The sequence below is a fragment of the Salmo salar genome, chromosome ssa01 (assembly GCF_905237065.1).
Source record: "Salmo salar chromosome ssa01, Ssal_v3.1, whole genome shotgun sequence".
Classification (NCBI taxonomy): domain Eukaryota; kingdom Metazoa; phylum Chordata; class Actinopteri; order Salmoniformes; family Salmonidae; genus Salmo; species Salmo salar.
In genome coordinates, this window is record NC_059442.1 from 111,862,279 (window position 1) to 111,882,781 (window position 20,503).

The following is a 20,503-nucleotide window of genomic DNA, read 5'->3' on the forward strand; positions in this document are numbered from 1 at the left end:
AAGCTGTCTTCATCAGGGTATAAAGATGGAATGAATCTACACTAGGGAAAACAGCACCGCTGTTAAACATGGAATCTACACTAGGGGAAAACAGCACCACTGTTAAACATGGAATCTACACTAGGGGAAACAGCACCACTGTTAAACATGGAATCTACACTAGGGAAAACAGCACCGCTGTTAAACATGGAATCTACACTAGGGGAAAACAGCACCGCTGTTAAACATGGAATCTACACTAGGGAAAACAGCACCACTATTAAACATGGAATCTACACTAGGGAAAACAGCACCGCTGTTAAACATGGAATCTACACTAGGGGAAACAGTACCACTGTTAAACATGGAATCTACACTAGAGGAAACTGTTAAACGTGGAATCTACACTAGGGGAAAACAGCACCACTGTTAAACATGGAATCTACACTAGGGAAAACAGCACCACTGTTAAACATGGAATCTACACTAGGGAAAACAGCACCGCTGTTAAACATGGAATCTACACTAGGGGAAACAGCACCATTGTTAAACATGGGATCTACACTAGAGGAAACTGTTAAACATGGAATCTACACTAGGGAAAACAGCACTGCTGTTAAACATGGAATCTACACTAGGGAAAACAGCACCGCTGTTAAACATGGAATCTACACTAGGGAAAACAGCACCGCTGTTAAACATGGAATCTACACTAGGGGAAAACAGCACCGCTGTTAAACATGGAATCTACACTAGGGGAAACAGCACCACTGTTAAACATGGAATCTACACTAGGGAAAACAGCACCGCTGTTAAACATGGAATCTACACTAGGGAAAACAGCACCACTGTTAAACATGGAATCTACACTAGGGAAAACAGCACCGCTGTTAAACATGGAATCTACACTAGGGGAAACAGCACCACTGTTAAACATGGAATCTACACTAGGGAAAACAGCACCGCTGTTAAACATGGAATCTACACTAGGGAAAACAGCACCGCTGTTAAACATGGAATCTACACTAGGGGAAACAGCACCACTGTTAAACATGGAATCTACACTAGGGAAAACAGCACCGCTGTTAAACATGGAATCTACACTAGGGGTAACAGCACCACTGTTAAACATGGAATCTACACTAGGGGAAACAGCACCGCTGTTAAACATGGAATCTACACTAGGGAAAACAGCACCGCTGTTAAACATGGAATCTACACTAGGGAAAACAGCACCGCTGTTAAACATGGAATCTACACTAGGGAAAACAGCACCGCTGTTAAACATGGAATCTACACTAGGGGAAAACAGCACCGCTGTTAAACATGGAATCTACACTAGGGAAAACAGCACCGCTGTTAAACATGGAATCTACACTAGGGGAAACAGCACCGCTGTTAAACATGGAATCTACACTAGGGAAAACAGCACCGCTGTTAAACATGGAATCTACACTAGGGGAAAACAGCACCGCTGTTAAACATGGAATCTACACTAGGGGAAAACAGCACCGCTGTTAAACATGGAATCTACACTAGGGGAAACAGCACCGCTGTTAAACATGGAATCTACACTAGGGGAAAACAGCACCGCTGTTAAACATGGAATCTACACTAGGGGAAACAGCACCACTGTTAAACATGGAATCTACACTAGGGAAAACAGCACCGCTGTTAAACATGGAATCTACACTAGGGGAAACAGCACCGCTGTTAAACATGGAATCTACACTAGGGAAAACAGCACCGCTGTTAAACATGGAATCTACACTAGGGGAAACAGCACCACTGTTAAACATGGAATCTACACTAGGGAAAACAGCACCGCTGTTAAACATGGAATCTACACTAGGGGAAACAGCACCACTGTTAAACATGGAATCTACACTAGGGGAAACAGCACCACTGTTAAACATGGAATCTACACTAGGGGAAACAGCACCACTGTTAAACATGGAATCTACACTAGAGGAAACTGTTAAACATGGAATCTACACTAGGGGAAAACAGCACCACTGTTAAACATGGAATCTACACTAGGGGAAACAGCACCACTATTAAACATGGAATCTACACTAGGGGGAAACAGCACCACTATTAAACATGGAATCTACACTAGGGGAAACAGCACCACTATTAAACATGGAATCTACACTAGGGGAAACAGCACCACTGTTAAACATGGAATCTACACTAGGGGAAACAGCACCACTATTAAACATGGAATCTACACTAGGGGAAACAGCACCACTATTAAACATGGAATCTACACTAGGGGAAACAGCACCACTATTAAACATGGAATCTACACTAGGGAAAACAGCACCACTGTCCGCCCCACAGCTGTTGTTATTGTTTTTGTTTTGTTGATGAAGTGGAGGTGAGGAGCAACATGGTAAAAAATAATACAGTATATTTTCTGCTGTTCTGGCGCGCATGTAATGAAGTCATATCGCAGTTTCACCATTAAGGATTCTAGCTTGAAGTTTCTGCTTTTCCACAACTGTAGTACGATCCAAAATGAATCCCTTTTGTGTGGTATCCAAGAGTGGCATGAAGAATTTTTACACTTTTGTGCTTAAATATCAAGCATTTCAGGTATTTGAAGGGTCAGCATACATTTAGCTCACCCTTAGCAAACCAGATTGGAACGATCCAGAGTAGAGTGCTGAAGGCCACATAGTCTATTCCTATTTGGAACACATTTAAACGCATTGAAACATTTGTAGTGTAGCGCCCTCTACTGTTGGAATTCTGCACAGACAACTGAGCCTCACTTCACTTTACACATTCAACTTTAATCAACCAACCAATAACACTTGCATATAAAAAAAAATTATATCAAAAGATAAAACAATATGCAACATTGGTTGATAATAATAATCCATTTCCAGATGTGTCATAAAGCATTCATATAATATTATTCTTACCTGTGTCTCAGTTTGTGGGGGAGACTTTTCCTTATTTGGTTTCAGGAGAGATGTCATCTATCCTAGTATTCAGATATGGCTGGTGATGTCCAGTGTTTATCATTTCAAGTCTTCTGTGTGTGAGTGTGTGAGTGTGTGTGTGCGTGCGTTGTGTTCCTGTGGGTGTGTGTGTGTGTGTGCTTGGTTATGAAGGTGCAGTAGTCCATAAAAACGGGGCTTGATCCCATTTAATGGCAACATAATGCATAAAATACATCTTTCATACACAATCTGCTTTAACATGGAGTCATAAAGATTAAATGGGAGGTATTTGTCTCCATCAGGACATAACAGAACTAACCAAGGTCCCCATCTGAAACAATCCCACCCTCTCCATCAGGACATAACAGAACTAACCAAGGTCCCCACCTGAAACAATCCCACCCTCTCCATCAGGACATAACAGAACTAACCAAGGTCCCCACCTGAAACAATCCCACCCTCTCCATCAGGACATAACAGAACTAACCAAGGTCCCCACCTGAAACAATCCCACCCTCTCCATCAGGACATAACAGAACTAACCAAGGTCCCCACCTGAAACAATCCCACCCTCTCCATCAGGACATAACAGAACTAACCAAGGTCCCCACCTGAAACAATCCCACCCTCTCCATCAGGACATAACAGAACTAACCAAGGTCCCCACCTGAAACAATCCCACCCTCTCCATCAGGACATAACAGAACTAACCAAGGTCCCCACCTGAAACAATCCCACCCTCTCCATCAGGACATAACAGAACTAACCAAGGTCCCCACCTGAAACAATCCCACCCTCTCCATCAGGACATAACAGAACTAACCAAGGTCCCCACCTGAAACAATCCCACCCTCTCCATCAGGACATAACAGAACTAACCAAGGTCCCCACCTGAAACAATCCCACCCTCTCCATCAGGACATAACAGAACTAACCAAGGTCCCCACCTGAAACAATCCCACCCTCTCCATCAGGACATAACAGAACTAACCAAGGTCCCCACCTGAAACAATCCCACCCTCTCCATCAGGACATAACAGAACTAACCAAGGCCCCCACCTGAAACAATCCCACCCTCTCCATCAGGACATAACAGAACTAACCAAGGTCCCAATCTGAAACAAACCCACCCTCTCCATCAGGACATAACAGAACTAACCAAGGCCCCCACCTGAAACAAACCCACCCTCTCCATCAGGACATAACAGAACTAACCAAGGTCCCCACCTGAAACAAACCCACCCTCTCCATCAGGACATAACAGAACTAACCAAGGTCCCAATCTGAAACAAACCCACCCTCTCCATCAGGACATAACAGAACTAACCAAGGCCCCCACCTGAAACAATCCCACCCTCTCCATCAGGACATAACAGAACTAACCAAGGCCCCCACCTGAAACAATCCCACCCTCTCCATCAGGACATAACAGAACTAACCAAGGTCCCCACCTGAAACAAACCCACCCTCTCCATCAGGACATAACAGAACTAACCAAGGTCCCCACCTGAAACAATCCCACCCTCTCCATCAGGACATAACAGAACTAACCAAGGTCCCCACCTGAAACAAACCCACCCTCTCCATCAGTACATAACAGAACTAACCAAGGTCCCCATCTGAAACAATCCCACCCTCTCCATCAGGACATAACAGAACTAACCAAGGTCCCCACCTGAAACAATCCCACCCTCTCCATCAGGACATAACAGAACTAACCAAGGCCCCCACCTGAAACAATCCCACCCTCTCCATCAGGACATAACAGAACTAACCAAGGCCCCCACCTGAAACAATCCCACCCTCTCCATCAGGACATAACAGAACTAACCAAGGCCCCCACCTGAAACAATCCCACCCTCTCCATCAGGACATAACAGAACTAACCAAGGTCCCCACCTGAAACAATCCCACCCTCTCCATCAGGACATAACAGAACTAACCAAGGCCCCCACCTGAAACAATCCCACCCTCTCCATCAGGACATAACAGAACTAACCAAGGTCCCCACCTGAAACAATCCCACCCTCTCCATCAGGACATAACAGAACTAACCAAGGCCCCCACCTGAAACAAACCCACCCTCTCCATCAGGACATAACAGAACTAACCAAGGCCCCCACCTGAAACAATCCCACCCTCTCCATCAGGACATAACAGAACTAACCAAGGTCCCCACCTGAAACAAACCCACCCTCTCCATCAGGACATAACAGAACTAACCAAGGCCCCCCACCTGAAACAATCCCACCCTCTCCATCAGGACATAACAGAACTAACCAAGGCCCCCACCTGAAACAATCCCACCCTCTCCATCAGGACATAACAGAACTAACCAAGGTCCCCACCTGAAACAATCCCACCCTCTCCATCAGGACATAACAGAACTAACCAAGGTCCCCACCTGAAACAAACCCACCCTCTCCATCAGGACATAACAGAACTAACCAAGGTCCCCACCTGAAACAATCCCACCCTCTCCATCAGGACATAACAGAACTAACCAAGGCCCCCACCTGAAACAATCCCACCCTCTCCATCAGGACATAACAGAACTAACCAAGGTCCCCACCTGAAACAAACCCACCCTCTCCATCAGGACATAACAGAACTAACCAAGGCCCCCACCTGAAACAATCCCACCCTCTCCATCAGGACATAACAGAACTAACCAAGGCCCCCACCTGAAACAATCCCACCCTCTCCATCAGGACATAACAGAACTAACCAAGGTCCCCATCTGAAACAAACCCACCCTCTCCATCAGGACATAACAGAACTAACGAAGGTGCTCACCTGAAACAAACCCACCCTCTCCCAAGCACCAAGGGGGAAGATCAGATTTATATAAATCTGATCAAATGGAAAATTCTAAAATCATTGAAACCTTCTTCATTTTCATCAAAAAAAATAATCTAATTTAGCATTTTATTTACTCCTCTTTTGAGAAATGTATTTTAAAATCTTTGCCTTTTTTTCATACATACAAAAATACATGATGTCTAATAATACCACAGTTTGGCTTCTGGTTTCATTTCAAACACTGAGATTGAGGAGTTAATGAGTCCCACAGCATGTCTGGACGAGACCGGGGAAGGGCTGAGGCCATAGAGATAGATAGAGGGCACACTGGCCACAAAGCCAGTTTTAGTATGGGCAGCATCATTGAAGGCTTTCACCATTTTAAAGTTCGAGGATGGGCTCTCTTTCTGTGACTAGCTCCCTGTGAGTGTAATAACAGCGTGGTCAGATAGTGTAAACAGTGGTATGGTGTCCATTTTAGGAAACGCTCAGCTGCAGTGGAGTGTGTGTGTGAACGTTAAGAACTATGGTAAAATGTCTCACTTCACCGTCGTTTAACATAACCCAACACCTAGTGACCTCGTCAAGAGGTTTTGTAACTCTTGGCTAAAGTGTTTGGTTGACAGAAAAGATCCAGGTTTAAGGCCCGAGCAGGACTATCGCATGACTTCACTACAGTTAGTTTTCAATCAATCAATCAAACTCTTCGTTTTCTTCATGCTTCCAAAGGGAAGCGACCAGAGCACCACCTGCTCAGCAGGGAAAAAAACACAAAACACTCCCATGTAAGAGTTCTTCAATTCCACTGAAGTCTTCATCCATAGAGAGGAAGTCTTCCATAGAGTCTTCCATCGAGACGTCAACATCATCATCACTAACGAGGGACAGCAGTCAGGTTTAAAAGGTTAAAAGGTTTTCTGTCTTTAAAAAAAAACATGGTCATAGTATTCTATCTAAAGTCAGTGTTGCAGCATAGTTGGCTGGTTTCTCGTGTGAAGAAGTCTTCGAAAAGACTTTCAGGACACTGGGAGCCATCTTGGATACCAAATCCTGTCCTCTTGAACACAATGTAGAAGACAATATGGAAACCTGTGAACTGAAATGAAAATATGATATCATGCACAGTATATAGCCTAATTTATTATTTGAATAGCTAAATAAAACAGACATTTAGATAAAAAAATACATACTTGCTCTGGCTTCCCTGGAGAACTATGACCAAAGAATGAAGGCTAAAGAAAAAAACAAAAATAAAAATAAAAACTGAACAAATTGAAAAGAAGAGAATGGAGAGAAAGGAGTCATTTTTTTGTAAAAAAAGAGGGAAAAAAAGTAATTTGTAGCATTTATACTCCAATTCAGATTCCAACTGAATAAACTGAACAATACAACACAGTGTCACTGGTTTCAAAAGGGACCATTGGACCGGATGTACCTTTTCTTCTAGTTCCTTTATCTGTCTTTTCTGTGCTGCTATCCATTCCTCCAGCTCTTTGATTCTCTGGACATGAAAAACAGGATGAACAATAAGGTGGTGAACAAGTATAATCAGATTAGAGTAAATATTTAATATTGCTATACTGTAGCTGAGGAATGAGGATCTCCCTGGGGAATGTACTGTAGGGTAGCTGAGGAAGGAGAATCTCCCCGGGGAATGTACTGTAGGGTAGCTGAGGAAGGAGAATCTCCCTGGGGAATGTACTGTAGGGTAGCTGAGGAAGGAGAATCTCCCTGGGGAATGTACTGTAGGGTAGCTGAGGAAGGAGATTCTCCCTGGGGAATGTACTGTAGGGTAGCTGAGGAAGGAGAATCTCCCCGGGGAATGTACTGTAGGGTAGCTGAGGAAGGAGAATCTCCCTGGGGAATGTACTGTAGGGTAGCTGAGGAAGGAGAATCTCCCTGGGGAATGTACTGTAGGGTAGCTGAGGAAGGAGAATCTCCCGGGGAATGTACTGTAGGGTAGCTGAGGAAGGAGAATCTCCCTGGGGAATGTACTGTAGGGTAGCTGAGGAAGGAGAATCTCCCTGGGGAATGTACTGTAGGGTAGCTGAGGAAGGAGAATCTCCCTGGGGAATGTACTGTAGGGTAGCTGAGGAAGGAGATTCTCCCTGGGGAATGTACTGTAGGGTAGCTGAGGAAGGAGAATCTCCCTGTCGAATGTACTGTAGGGTAGCTGAGGAAAGAGAATCTCCCTGGGGAATAAGACCCACTAGTAATGGTCGTTTCTCTCACCTCCTTTAGACAGGTATGTGTTATACTGTAGATAGACATAGTCTCATTACCTGCAGTATGTGTTATACTGTAGATAGACACAGTAACAATATTGTCTCATTACCTGCAGTATGTGTTATAGATTGACACAGTAGTAATCGTTGTTTCTCACACCTGTTCTGCCTGGTATTAAATAGACTCAGCATTAATGGCCCATTGTTTTACTGGCTGTAGATTCTCTCACCTGCTGTGTGTTGTACCAGCTCCATCCTCTACCAGCTCCACCCTCTACCAGCTCCATCCTCTACCAGCTCCACCCTCTACCAGCTCCATCCTCTACCAGCTCCACCCTCTACCAGCTCCATCCTCTACCAGCTCCACCCTCTACCAGCTCCACCCTCTACCAGCTCCATCCTCTACCAGCTCCACCCTCTACCAGCTCCACCCTCTACCAGCTCCACCCTCTACCAGCTCCATCCTCTACCAGCTCCACCCTCTACCAGCTCCACACTCTACCAGCTCCACCCTCTACCGGCTCCACCCTCTACCAGCTCCACCCTCTACCAGCTCCACCCTCTACCAGCTCCATCCTCTACCAGCTCCACCCTCTACCAGCTCCATCCTCTACCAGCTCCACCCTCTACCAGCTCCATCCTCTACCAGCTCCATACTCTTACCAGCTCCATACTCTACCGGCTCCACCCTCTACCGGCTCCACCCTCTACCGGCTCCACCCTCTACCAGCTCCACACTCTACCAGCTCCACACTCTACCAGCTCCACCCTCTACCGGCTCCACCCTCTACCGGCTCCACCCTCTACCGGCTCCACCCTCTACCGGCTCCATCCTCTACCAGCTCCACCCTCTACCAGCTCCATCCTCTACCAGCTCCATCCTCTACCAGCTCCACCCTCTACCGGCTCCATCCTCTACCGGCTCCACCCTCTACCAGCTCCATCCTCTACCAGCTCCACCCTCTACCAGCTCCATCCCCTACCAGCTCCACCCTCTACCAGCTTCATCCTCTACCAGCTCCACCCTCTACCAGCTCCACCCTCTACCAGCTCCATACTCTACCAGCTCCATCCTCTACCAGCTCCACCCTCTACCAGCTCCACCCTCTACCAGCTCCATCCTCTATCAGCTCCATCCTCTACCAGCTCCATTCTCTACCAGCTCCATCCTCTCACCTGCTGTGAGTGCTGTAGCATTTCCATTCTCTCCCTGAGGATCTGTGAGTCCCTCTCTCTTAGCTCCATCATGACCCCTCTCTTCCACTGCTCCACCGCCCGACGCAGTGTCTCCCTCTCATCGTCTGACAGCATCTCCGACATCTTGGCCCCCGCATCCTGTTGCAGGGCATTAAACAGCATCGCCTCTAGCTCCAAGATCCTCTGGAGGGAGGGAGCGGAGAGAGGGATGGAAGGATGGAGAGAGAGGGGAGAGAAAGAAGGAGAGTGGCAAGGTAGTTGGTGTTACACCTAACAACCACAAGCGGGCACAGCTGCAGCTAGTCAGTGGGTGGACAATGTGATCCACTGGCTCAATGTTTTCTATAAAAACATATACACTGACTAGACAAAACATTAAGAAGACCTGCTCTTTCCATGACATAGACTGACCAGGTGAATCCAGGTGAAAGCTATGATCCCTTATTGACGTTGTTAAATCCATTTCAAATCAGTGTAGATGAAGGGGAGGAGACAGGTTAAAGAAGGATTTAAGCCTTGAGACAATTGAGACATGGATTATGTACGTGTGCCATACACAATCCATGTCTCAATTGATTTAAGCAAGACAAAAGATTTAAGTGCCTTTGAACGGGGTATGGTAGTAGGTGCCAGGCGCACCGGTTTGAGTCAAGAACTACAATGCTGCTGGGTTTTTCATGTGTATCAAGAATGGTCCACTGCCCAAAGGACATCCAGCCAACTTGACAACTATGGGAAGCATTGGGCCAGCATCCCTGTGGAACACTTCTGACACCTTGCCCCGATGAATTGACTCTGTCCTGAGGGCAAAAACGGGGTGCAACTCAATTTTTGGAAGGTGTTCTTAATGTTTTGTGCACTCATTGTATATTTTGACTTTAGTCATTTAGCAGATATCAATCAAATGTATTTATAAAGCCCATCTTACATCAGCTGATGTCACAAAGTGCTGTACAGAAACCCAGCCTAAAACAGCAAGCAATGCAGGTGTAGAAGCACGGATGCTTTTATCCAGAGTGCGAGTGTTAGTTTACAAAGGCAAGTTTTTTCCTGGAACATTTAGGTCCATTTGAAATGTCTCACCTTGTGAGCCTGAGCCATGGACTGTTTCCTGTAGTCCAACTCCTCATCCAGATAGCCTTTCTGTTTACTGAACACATGCTGCAAATAACACACAACACAACCTGATCATTCAGCCAACTCCTACTGGAGATTCATACAAAATCATTCATTCATTCTCTCTCTTTCATTCATTCATTCATTCATTCATTTATGAATTAATTAATTCATTTCTTTAATTCATTAATTTGTTAATTCATTATTTCTTTCATTCATTAATTCATCTGTTAATTCATTCATTCATTTGTTCATTCATTCATTCATAAAAGATGTCTGTTGAATACTGTAGGTCGGGTTACAATATATTGCCGGTTGCCAATGCACTTTAAACATATAACACGTACTTCCATGCATCAGCAACATATTAAACAACTTGAGTAACATGCTAAATAAGAAGGGTTAAAATAAAATGTAGATCAGCCATTTACCTTCTCACTTTCAATGTCCATCCTTTTCTGTGCTAAAGCTGTTTTGGTGACCTCTATATTCTCAAGCCACTGAAAGGAGAAGATAATAAATTTGGATATTCAGCTGGGAATAAAACATTATTTTATCTCATTAACTCAATGATGCAAAGCCTACTGGACGACAGGGATTCAAAGACAAGGCTGGCATTCAAACAAACAAAGATTAAAACAGCCTTTTGAAATGTAAGTTGCTGAAAATATAAATACCCTCTCTGCTAGTGTTAAGACGGTCCTGGCGTGAATGACGACCACCTGCTCCTCATTGGATAGGTTCTGGGTGGTACATGGCACATAAGAAGAACACAACACTCACACACTCAGTATCAAGCAGACAGCAGATCCATCAACAGTCAGACACTCAGTATCAAGCAGACAGCAGATCCATCAACAGTCAGACACTCAGTATCAAGCAGACAGCAGATCCATCAACAGTCAGACACTCAGTATCAAGCAGACAGCAGATCCATCAACACTCAGACACTCAGTATCAAGCAGACAGCAGATCCATCAACACTCAGACACTCAGTATCAAGCAGACAGCAGATCCATCAACACTGAGACACTCAGTATCAAGCAGACATCAGATCCATCAACACTGAGACACTCAGTATCAAGCAGACAGCAGATCCATCAACACTGAGGCACTCAGTATCAAGCAGACAGCAGATCCATCAACACTGAGACACTCAGTATCAAGCAGACAGCAGATCCATCAACACTGAGGCACTCAGTATCAAGCAGACAGCAGATCCATCAACACAGAGGAGACAGATAGACAGAGCGATGAGTCCAGTGAGGTTGGAGCGGACCCTACTAAAGGCAGACATACATGTACATACATGTAGATAGGAAATGAACATACACTTACGGCATTATCCCCCAGTATATCTAGCTTTTTCATTAGCTCTGTGATGATGATGTCCTGCCAGGGAGAAGAGACAAAAACATCAGGTTAAACTTCAAATCAAATAAAGTCCTTAACACTCCCCCTAGACGAAGGGTATTCAACTCTGACCCTACGAGGACAACTACTGGTGTTCTGCTCTACCTGATCATTAATATCACCCACCTGGTGTCCCAGGTCTAAATCAGGCCCTGGTCATTAATATCACCCACCCGGTGTCCCAGGTCTAAATCAGGCCCTGGTCATTAATATCACCCACCTGGTGTCCCAGGTCTAAATCAGGCCCTGATCATTAATATCACCCACCTGGTGTCGCAGGTCAAAATCAAGCCCTGGTCATTAATATCACCCACCTGGTGTCCCAGGTCTAAATCAGGCCCTGATCATTAATATCACCCACCTGGTGTCCCAGGTCTAAATCAAGCCCTGGTCATTAATATCACCCACCTGGGGTCCCAGGTCTAAATCAGGCCCTGATCATTAATATCACCCACCTGGTGTCCCAGGTCTAAATCAGGCCCTGGTCATTAATATCACCCACCTGGTGTCCCAGGTTTAAATCAGTCCCTGATTAGAAGGGAACAATGAAGAAAGGCAGTGGAACTGGCTTTGAGGTCAAGATTTGAATTTGAGGCCCCTAGACACTCTCCTAGCTCCTAGCTCCTAGCCCCTAGCTCCTAGCCTCTACCCCCTAACACCTTTTATATGATATTATTATTATAGATATAGACTCACTGTGACTCCGTCGGCCTCACAGTACACTTGCAGTGGACTGATGCCTTCACAGAAGTGGATGTCGTGGAAGTTGATTCCTGGAGATCTCCTCTCCCTCTCCTGGACGGTGATAGATGACATTATTACTAGATGGCCCATCTTGGAGACCATGGGCATGTTAATCTAGCTTTTCATTAGTCTTTCATTAGCTAAAGTATGTACGAGTACAGCTAAAACTGTAAAAAAATAAAATAAACGACAATACATTTCCAAAAACGTGAATAACATTAAGATTTAACATTTCTTTTTGTCCAATTGTGTACAAGGTCCAGTGGAAACTCCTAGCGATTGGAGAGGATGGAGCCAGGGGGGCTGCCATACCACGGCGCCCGTGAAAGCAGTTGTTGTGAGGTGTTAAATGGCTCTTACTTCAAGTTCAAGGATCCGGAACTCCAGGAGTTCATTCTGGTCTCTGGCGTCCTGAAATTCGTTTTTTAAACGTGACTCCTCTGTTTCCATGTGCTTGATCTGTTAAGAGACAGAAATACACTGGGGAAATATAATCACAATCACATTTTCCCAATCACACCTCAATTACATGTGACATATCACTTCAGGTAAATATGATGGATAATAATTTTATACCTTCTCTATGAGTTCTTGATTTCTTTGATACAGGGCTTGTTTCTCCTCGATCCACTTCATATCCTTCAAACACACAGGGAATCAGTGGTAAAGAACTCTCTCTCTCTCTCTCTGTGTGTGTGTGTGTGTGTGTGTGTGTGTGTGTGTGTGTGTGTGTGTGTGTGATCCAGTCACCTGTCCTTGCTGGGACAGAACACACTCCAGGTCCTGTATTCTGGTTTGGTAGAGAATAAGCTCTGCTTGCAACTGTTCTCTTGTCTGTGGAGTGAAGAGAACAACATTCACTGGTTATATACAATGATAATCAATGCTAGTAGAATATGTTTCTGTACCTGGTTCAGTCTCTATGGCAGCATTCTGGATCTACCTGGTTCAGTCTCTACCTGGTTCAGTCTCTACCTGGTTCAGTCTCTACCTTGTTCAGTCTCTGCCTGGTTCAGTCTCTACCTGGTTCAGTCTCTATGTCAGCATTCTGGATCTACCTGGTTCAGTCTCTACCTTGTTCAGTCTCTACCTGGTTCAGTCTCTACCTTGTTCAGTCTCTACCTGGTTCAGTCTCCAGGGCAGCATCTGTCTCTACCTGGTTCAGTCTCTACCTTGTTCAGTCTCTATGGCAACATTCTGGCTCTATCTGTTTCTGTCGCTACCTTGTTCAGTCTCTACCTGGTTCAGACTCTACCTGGTTCAGTTTTTACCTGGTAGAGTCTCTATGGCAGCATTCTGGCTCTACCTGGTTCAGTCTCTATGGCAGCATTATGGCTCTACCTGGACAGTCTCTATGGCAGCATTCTGGCTCTACCTGGTTCAGTCTCTATGGCAGCATTCTGTCTCTACCTGGATTTGTCTCTGCCTGGTTCAGTCTCTATGGCAGCATTCTGGCTCTACCTGGTTCAGTCTCTATGGAAGCATTCTGGCTCTACCTGGTTCAGTCTCTATGGCAGCATTCTGTCTCTACCTGGATTTGTCTCTGCCTGGTTCAGTCTCTATGGCAGCATTCTGGCTCTACCTGGTTCACTCTATGGCAGCATTCTGTCTCTACCTGGATTTGTCTCTACCTGGTTCAGTCTCTATGACAGCATTCTGTCTCTACCTGGATTTGTCTCTACCTGGTTCAGTCTCTATGACAGCATTCTGGCTCTACCTGGTTCAGTCTCTATTGCAGCGTTCTGGCTCTACCTGGTTCAGTCTCTATGTCAGCATTCTGGCTCTACCTGGTTCAGTCTCTATGTCAGCATTCTGGCTCTACCTGGTTCAGTCTCTATGTCAGCATTCTGGCTCTACCTGGTTCAGTCTCTATGTCAGCATTCTGGCTCTACCTGGTTCAGTCTCTATGTCAGCATTCTGGCTCTACCTGGTTCAGTCTCTATGTCAGCATTCTGGCTCTACCTGGTTCAGTCTCTATGGCAGCAATCTAGCTCTACCTGGTTCAGTCTCTATGTCAGCATTCTGGCTCTACCTGGTCAGTCTCTATGTCAGCATTCTGTCTCTCCCTGGTTCAGTCTCTATGGCAGCATTCTGGCTCTACCTGGTTCTGTCTCTATGGCAGCAATCTAGCTCTACCTGGTTCAGTCTCTATGTCAGCATTCTGGCTCTACCTGGTTCAGTCTCTATGGCAGCATTCTGGCTCTACCTGGTTCTGTCTCTATGGCAGCAATCTGGCTCTACCTGGTTCAGTCTCTATGTCAGCATTCTGGCTCTACCTGGTTCAGTCTCTATGTCAGCATTCTGGCTCTACCTGGTTCTGTCTCTATGGCAGCAATCTAGCTCTACCTGGTTCAGTCTCTATGTCAGCATTCTGGCTCTACCTGGACAGTCTCTATGGCAGCATTCTGGCTCTACCTGGTTCAGTCTCTATGGCAGCATTATGGCTCTACCTGGACAGTCTCTATGGCAGCATTCTGGCTCTACCTGGTTCAGTCTCTATGGCAGCATTCTGTCTCTACCTGGATTTGTCTCTGCCTGGTTCAGTCTCTATGGCAGCATTCTGGCTCTACCTGGTTCAGTCTCTATGGCAGCATTCTGTCTCTACCTGGATTTGTCTCTGCCTGGTTCAGTCTCTATGGCAGCATTCTGGCTCTACCTGGTTCACTCTATGGCAGCATTCTGTCTCTACCTGGATTTGTCTCTACCTGGTTCAGTCTCTATGACAGCATTCTGTCTCTACCTGGATTTGTCTCTACCTGGTTCAGTCTCTATGACAGCATTCTGGCTCTACCTGGTCAGTCTCTATGTCAGCATTCTGGCTCTACCTGGTTCAGTCTCTATTGCAGCGTTCTGGCTCTACCTGGTTCAGTCTCTATGTCAGCATTCTGGCTCTACCTGGTTCAGTCTCTATGTCAGCATTCTGGCTCTACCTGGTTCAGTCTCTATGTCAGCATTCTGGCTCTACCTGGTTCAGTCTCTATGTCAGCATTCTGGCTCTACCTGGTTCAGTCTCTATGTCAGCATTCTGGCTCTACCTGGTTCAGTCTCTATGTCAGCATTCTGGCTCTACCTGGTTCAGTCTCTATGGCAGCAATCTAGCTCTACCTGGTTCAGTCTCTATGTCAGCATTCTGGCTCTACCTGGTCAGTCTCTATGTCAGCATTCTGTCTCTCCCTGGTTCAGTCTCTATGGCAGCATTCTGGCTCTACCTGGTTCTGTCTCTATGGCAGCAATCTAGCTCTACCTGGTTCAGTCTCTATGTCAGCATTCTGGCTCTACCTGGTTCAGTCTCTATGGCAGCATTCTGGCTCTACCTGGTTCTGTCTCTATGGCAGCAATCTGGCTCTACCTGGTTCAGTCTCTATGTCAGCATTCTGGCTCTACCTGGTTCAGTCTCTATGTCAGCATTCTGGCTCTACCTGGTTCTGTCTCTATGGCAGCAATCTAGCTCTACCTGGTTCAGTCTCTATGTCAGCATTCTGGCTCTACCTGGTTCAGTCTCTATGTCAGCATTCTGGCTCTACCTGGTTCAGTCTCTATGGCAGCATTCTGGCTCTACCTGGTTCAGTCTCTATGTCAGCATTCTGGCTCTACCTGGTCAGTCTCTATGTCAGCATTCTGGCTCTACCTGGTTCAGTCTCTATGTCAGCATTCTGGCTCTACCTGGTTCAGTCTCTAGGGCAGCATTCTGGCTCTACCTGGTTCTGTCTCTATGGCAGCAATCTAGCTCTACCTGGTCAGTCTCTATGTCAGCATTCTGGCTCTACCTGGTTCAGTCTCTAGGGCAGCATTCTGTCTCTACCTGGTTCAGTCTCTACCTGGTTCAGTCTCTATGTCAGCATTCTGTCTCTACCTGGTTCAGTCTCTAGGGCAGCATTCTGTCTCTACCTGGTTCAGTCTCTAGGGCAGCATTTTGGTTTGAGACCTGCGTGCTTAACTCTCATTTTCTCTCACGGACGTCAGTGCATGATTTATGTGAATGTCTGGGCTGAATCGGGCCTTGGAGGAGTCCTACTTATGAAGGACAGGTGAATACGACTATAGCCCAATACTTCTAGTGGACTAGTGGTCTGAAATACATTACTACCCAGTGAATGAAATACATGTTTGACAATGGCATCATAATAGAGCACCTCTTACCTTGACTTCCTTCTCTGCATCAAACGTGCCCCCCACCTGCTCCTGTAGAAGTGCATAGGCTCTCTGAAGAGCCTGGTACTCCATGGTCAACTGATGAAACCTCATCTCTGTCTCCTCCCTGATCATACCCTACAGCAGACAGGCAGACAGACGGGCAGACAGGTAGACAGGTAGACAGGTAGACAGGTAGACAGACAGACAGACAGACAGACAGACAGACAGACAGACAGACAGACAGACAGACAGACAGACAGACAGACAGACAGACAGACAGACAGACAGACAGACAGACAGACAGACAGACAGACAGACAGACAGACAGACAGACAGACAGACAGACAGATAGGCACACAGGCAAACAGACAGGCAGACAGACGGGCAGACAGGCAGATGTACAGACAGACAGACAAAAACAACAGTGAGGGTAGTCAGGACAGTTGCTGTCCCTCCCCATGGTCATTATAACACAATATCAGAAATAACATATGACATAAGAAACCAGAAATATGTCTGCTTCGCAGTAAACGTTGCATTGCATATTTACACTTCTGTAATTTTTTATTTATTTATTTCACCTTTATTTAACCAGGTAGGCAAGTTGAGAACAAGTTCTCATTTACAATTGCGACCTGGCCAAGATAAAGCAAAGCAGTTCGACAACATACAAAAACACAGAGTTACACATGGAGTAAAACAACATACAATCAATGATACAGTAGACAAAAATAAGACTATATACAATGTGAGCAAATGATGTGAGATAAGGGAGGTAAAGGCAAAAAAAGGCCATGGTGGCAAAGTGAATAAAGTATAGCAAGTAAAACACTGGAATGGTAGAATTATAATTTGAAGAAAGTTCAAAGTTAAAATATAAATAATATGGTGCAAACGAGCAAAATAATAAATTAAATAAATAAATACAGTAGGGGAAGAGGTAGTAGTTTGGGCTAAATTATAGATGGGCTATGTGCAGGTGCAGTGATCTGGGAGCTGCTCTGATAGCTGGTGCTTAAAGCTAGTGAGGGAGATAAGTGTTTCCAGTTTCAGAGATTTTTGTAGTTCGTTCCAGTCATTGGCAGCAGAGAACTGGAAGGAGAGATGACCAAAGGAGGAGTTGGCTTTAGGGGTGACCAGAGAGATATACCTGCTGGAGTGCGTGCTACAGGTGGGTGCTGCTATGGTGACCAGTGAGCGGAGATAAGGGGGGACTTTACCTAGCAGGGTCTTGTAGATGACCTGGAGCCAATGTGTTTGGCGACGATTATGAAGCGAAGGCCAGCCAACGAGAGCGTACAGGTCGCAGTGGTGGGTAGTATATGGGGCTTTGGTGACAAAACGGATGGCACTGTGATAGACTGCATCCAGCTTGTTGAGTAGGGTATTGGAGGCTATTTTGTAAATGACATCGTCGAAGTCGAGGATTGGTAGGATGGTCAGTTTTACGAGAGTATGTTTGGCAGCATGAGTGAAGGATGCTTTGTTGCGAAATAGGAAGCCAATTCTAGATTTAACTTTTGATTGGAGATGATTGATGTGAGTCTGGAAGGAGAGTTTACAGTCTAACCAGACACCTAGGTATTTGTAGTTATCCACAAATTCTAAGTCAGAACCGTCCAGAGAAGTGATGCTGGACAGGCGGGCAGGTGCAGGCAGCGATCGGTTGAAGAGCATGCATTTAGTTTTACTTGTATTTAGGAGCAGTTGGAGACCACGGAAGGAGAGTTGTATGGCATTGAAGCTCGTCTGGAGGGTTGTTAACACAGTTTCCAAAGAAGGGCCAGAAGTATACAGAATGGTGTCGTCTGCGTAGAGGTGGATCAGAGATTCACCAGCAGCAAGAGCGACATCATTGATGTATACAGAGAAAAGAGTTGGCCCAAGAATTGAACCCTGTGGTACCCCCATAGAGACTGCCAGAGGTCCGGACAGCAGGCCCTCTGATTTGACACACTGAACTCTATCAGAGAAGTAGTTGGTGAACCAGGCGACGCAATCGTTTGAGAAACCAAGGCTACTGAGTCTGCCGATGAGGATGTGGTGATTAACAGAGTCAAAAGCTTTGGCCAGGTCAATGAATACGGCAGCACAGTATTGTTTCTTATCGATGGCGGTTACGATGTCGTTTAGGACCTTGAGCGTGGCTGAGGTGCACCCATGACCAGCTCTGAAACCAGATTGCATAGCGGAGAGGGTGCGGTGGGATTCAAAATGGTCGATAATCTGTTTGTTGACTTGGCTTTCGAAGACCTTAGAAAGGCAGGGTAGGATGGATATAGGTCTGTAGCAATTTGGGTCAAGAGTGTCAGCTCCTTTGAAGAGGGGGATGACAGCAGCTGCTTTCCAATCTATGGGAATCTCAGACGACACGAAAGAGAGGTTGAACAGGCTAGTAATAGGGGTTGCAATAATTTCGGCAGATAATTTTAGAAAGAAAGGGTCCAGATTGTCAAGCCCAGCTGATTTGTAGGGGTCCAGATTTTGCAGCTCTTTCAGAACATCAGCTGAATGGATTTGGGAGAAGGAGAAATGGGGGAGGCTTGGGCGAGTAGCTGTGGGGGGTGCAGTGCTGTTGAATGAAGTAGGGGTAGTTAGGTGGAAAGCATGGCCAGCCGTAGAAAAATGCTTATTGAAATTCTCAATTATAGTGGGCTTATCGGTGGTGACAGAGTTTCCTATCCTCAGTGCAGTGGGCAGTTGGGAGGAGGTGTTCTTGTTCTCCATGGACTTTACAGTGTCCCAGAACTTTTTAGAGTTTGAGTTGTAGGAAGCAAATTTCTGTTTGAAAAAGCTAGCCTTGGCATTTCTAACTGCCTGTGTGTATTGGTTTCTAACTTCTCTGAAAAGTTGCATATCGCGGGGGCAGTTCGATGCTAATGCAGAACGCCAATTGACTGCTGTATATCAAGAATGGAAACACACTTCCGAATTCATTCTATAACAAAACAAATGTCAAAACGTCCAGCTTTCATCAGGGAGCAATCAGACGACAAAACGTACATATATCTCTCCCCCTCCTTTCTCTTTTTCTCTGTCTTAATCTTTCTCTCTTTCCTCTCTCCCTCTCTCTTGATCACTCTCTTTCTCTCTGTCAGACTCCCCTTAAACACGACAAGCAAAACTGTACGACTTTCCCAGAAAGTCTGTCTCCGTGTCTTACCTCCTCCAGGTCATCGTCTGGTGTGCACGGTGTCCTGTCTGTGTGGAAGGAGATGGAGGAACCGTCTGAGTCTATAGAAGCCTCTTCATCGTAACCAAAGAACGTCTCTACCACTGGTTTACACGGCTTAATGGCCTTCTTCCTCCCTATGGTGCCCTGCCGCCTGTACCTCAGCAGCATATCTCTTTCCTAGAACATCATTCCATAGAACATGAAAGAAAATGTTGTTTGTCATATGCCGAATACAACAGGCGTGTTAAACAGAGCTTTCCTCATAGATACCTAATATTAAACAGTACTATCCTCAGAGACATAGTTAATATTAAACAGTACTATCCTCATAGACATAGTTAATATTAAACAGTGCTATCCTCGTAGACCTAGTTAATATTAAACAGTACTATCCTCATAGACATAGTTAATATTAAACAGTACTATCCTCATAGACATAGCTAATATTAAACAGTACTATCCTCATAGACATAGTTAATATTAAACAGTACTATCCTCATAGACATAGTTAATACTAAACAGTACTATCCTCATAGACATAGTTAATACTAAACAGTACTATCCTCATAGACATAGTTAATATTAAACAGTACTATCCTCAGAGACATAGTTAATATTAAACAGTACTATCCTCAGAGACATAGTTAATATTAAACAGTACTATCCTCAGAGACACCTAATATTAAACAGTACTATCCTCAGAGACATAGTTAATATTAAACAGTACTATCCTCAGAGACATAGTTAATATTAAACAGTACTATCCT

General features: G+C 45.3%; 1 protein-coding gene and 1 long non-coding RNA gene across 4 annotated transcripts in view; both read right to left on the reverse strand.

Moving 5' to 3' along the window:
* Positions 1-3,110: 3,110 nt before the first annotated feature.
* On the reverse strand, positions 3,111-5,158 carry LOC123724394 (uncharacterized). The gene is made up of 2 exons (XR_006756926.1): positions 3,318-5,158; positions 3,111-3,261 (listed from the first exon to the last, which is right to left on the reverse strand). It is a non-coding gene; the product is annotated as an uncharacterized lncRNA (long non-coding RNA).
* A 7-nt stretch (positions 5,159-5,165) lies between these two features.
* Positions 5,166-20,503, reverse strand: part of LOC106560892 (janus kinase and microtubule-interacting protein 3) — an 88,219-nt gene continuing 72,881 nt past the window's right edge. The window contains exons 10-23 of one of the 3 annotated variants that reach the window (XM_045687563.1): positions 19,725-19,913; positions 16,568-16,696; positions 13,178-13,261; positions 13,004-13,066; positions 12,788-12,886; positions 12,380-12,478; positions 11,609-11,662; positions 10,948-11,013; positions 10,702-10,770; positions 10,238-10,315; positions 9,134-9,337; positions 7,168-7,233; positions 6,923-6,964; positions 5,166-6,828 (exon numbers count right to left, since the gene is read on the reverse strand). In XM_045687563.1, coding sequence (XP_045543519.1) covers positions 6,682-6,828; positions 6,923-6,964; positions 7,168-7,233; positions 9,134-9,337; positions 10,238-10,315; positions 10,702-10,770; positions 10,948-11,013; positions 11,609-11,662; positions 12,380-12,478; positions 12,788-12,886; positions 13,004-13,066; positions 13,178-13,261; positions 16,568-16,696; positions 19,725-19,913 — 1,389 coding nt within the window. In that variant the 3' untranslated portion in view covers positions 5,166-6,681. Of the gene's footprint in view, positions 6,829-6,922; positions 6,996-7,167; positions 7,234-9,133; positions 9,338-10,237; positions 10,316-10,701; positions 10,771-10,947; positions 11,014-11,602; positions 11,663-12,379; positions 12,479-12,787; positions 12,887-13,003; positions 13,067-13,177; positions 13,262-16,567; positions 16,697-19,724; positions 19,914-20,503 lie in introns of all 3 variants that reach the window. The other 2 variants (XM_045687564.1, XM_045687566.1) reach the window with 2 other exon arrangements.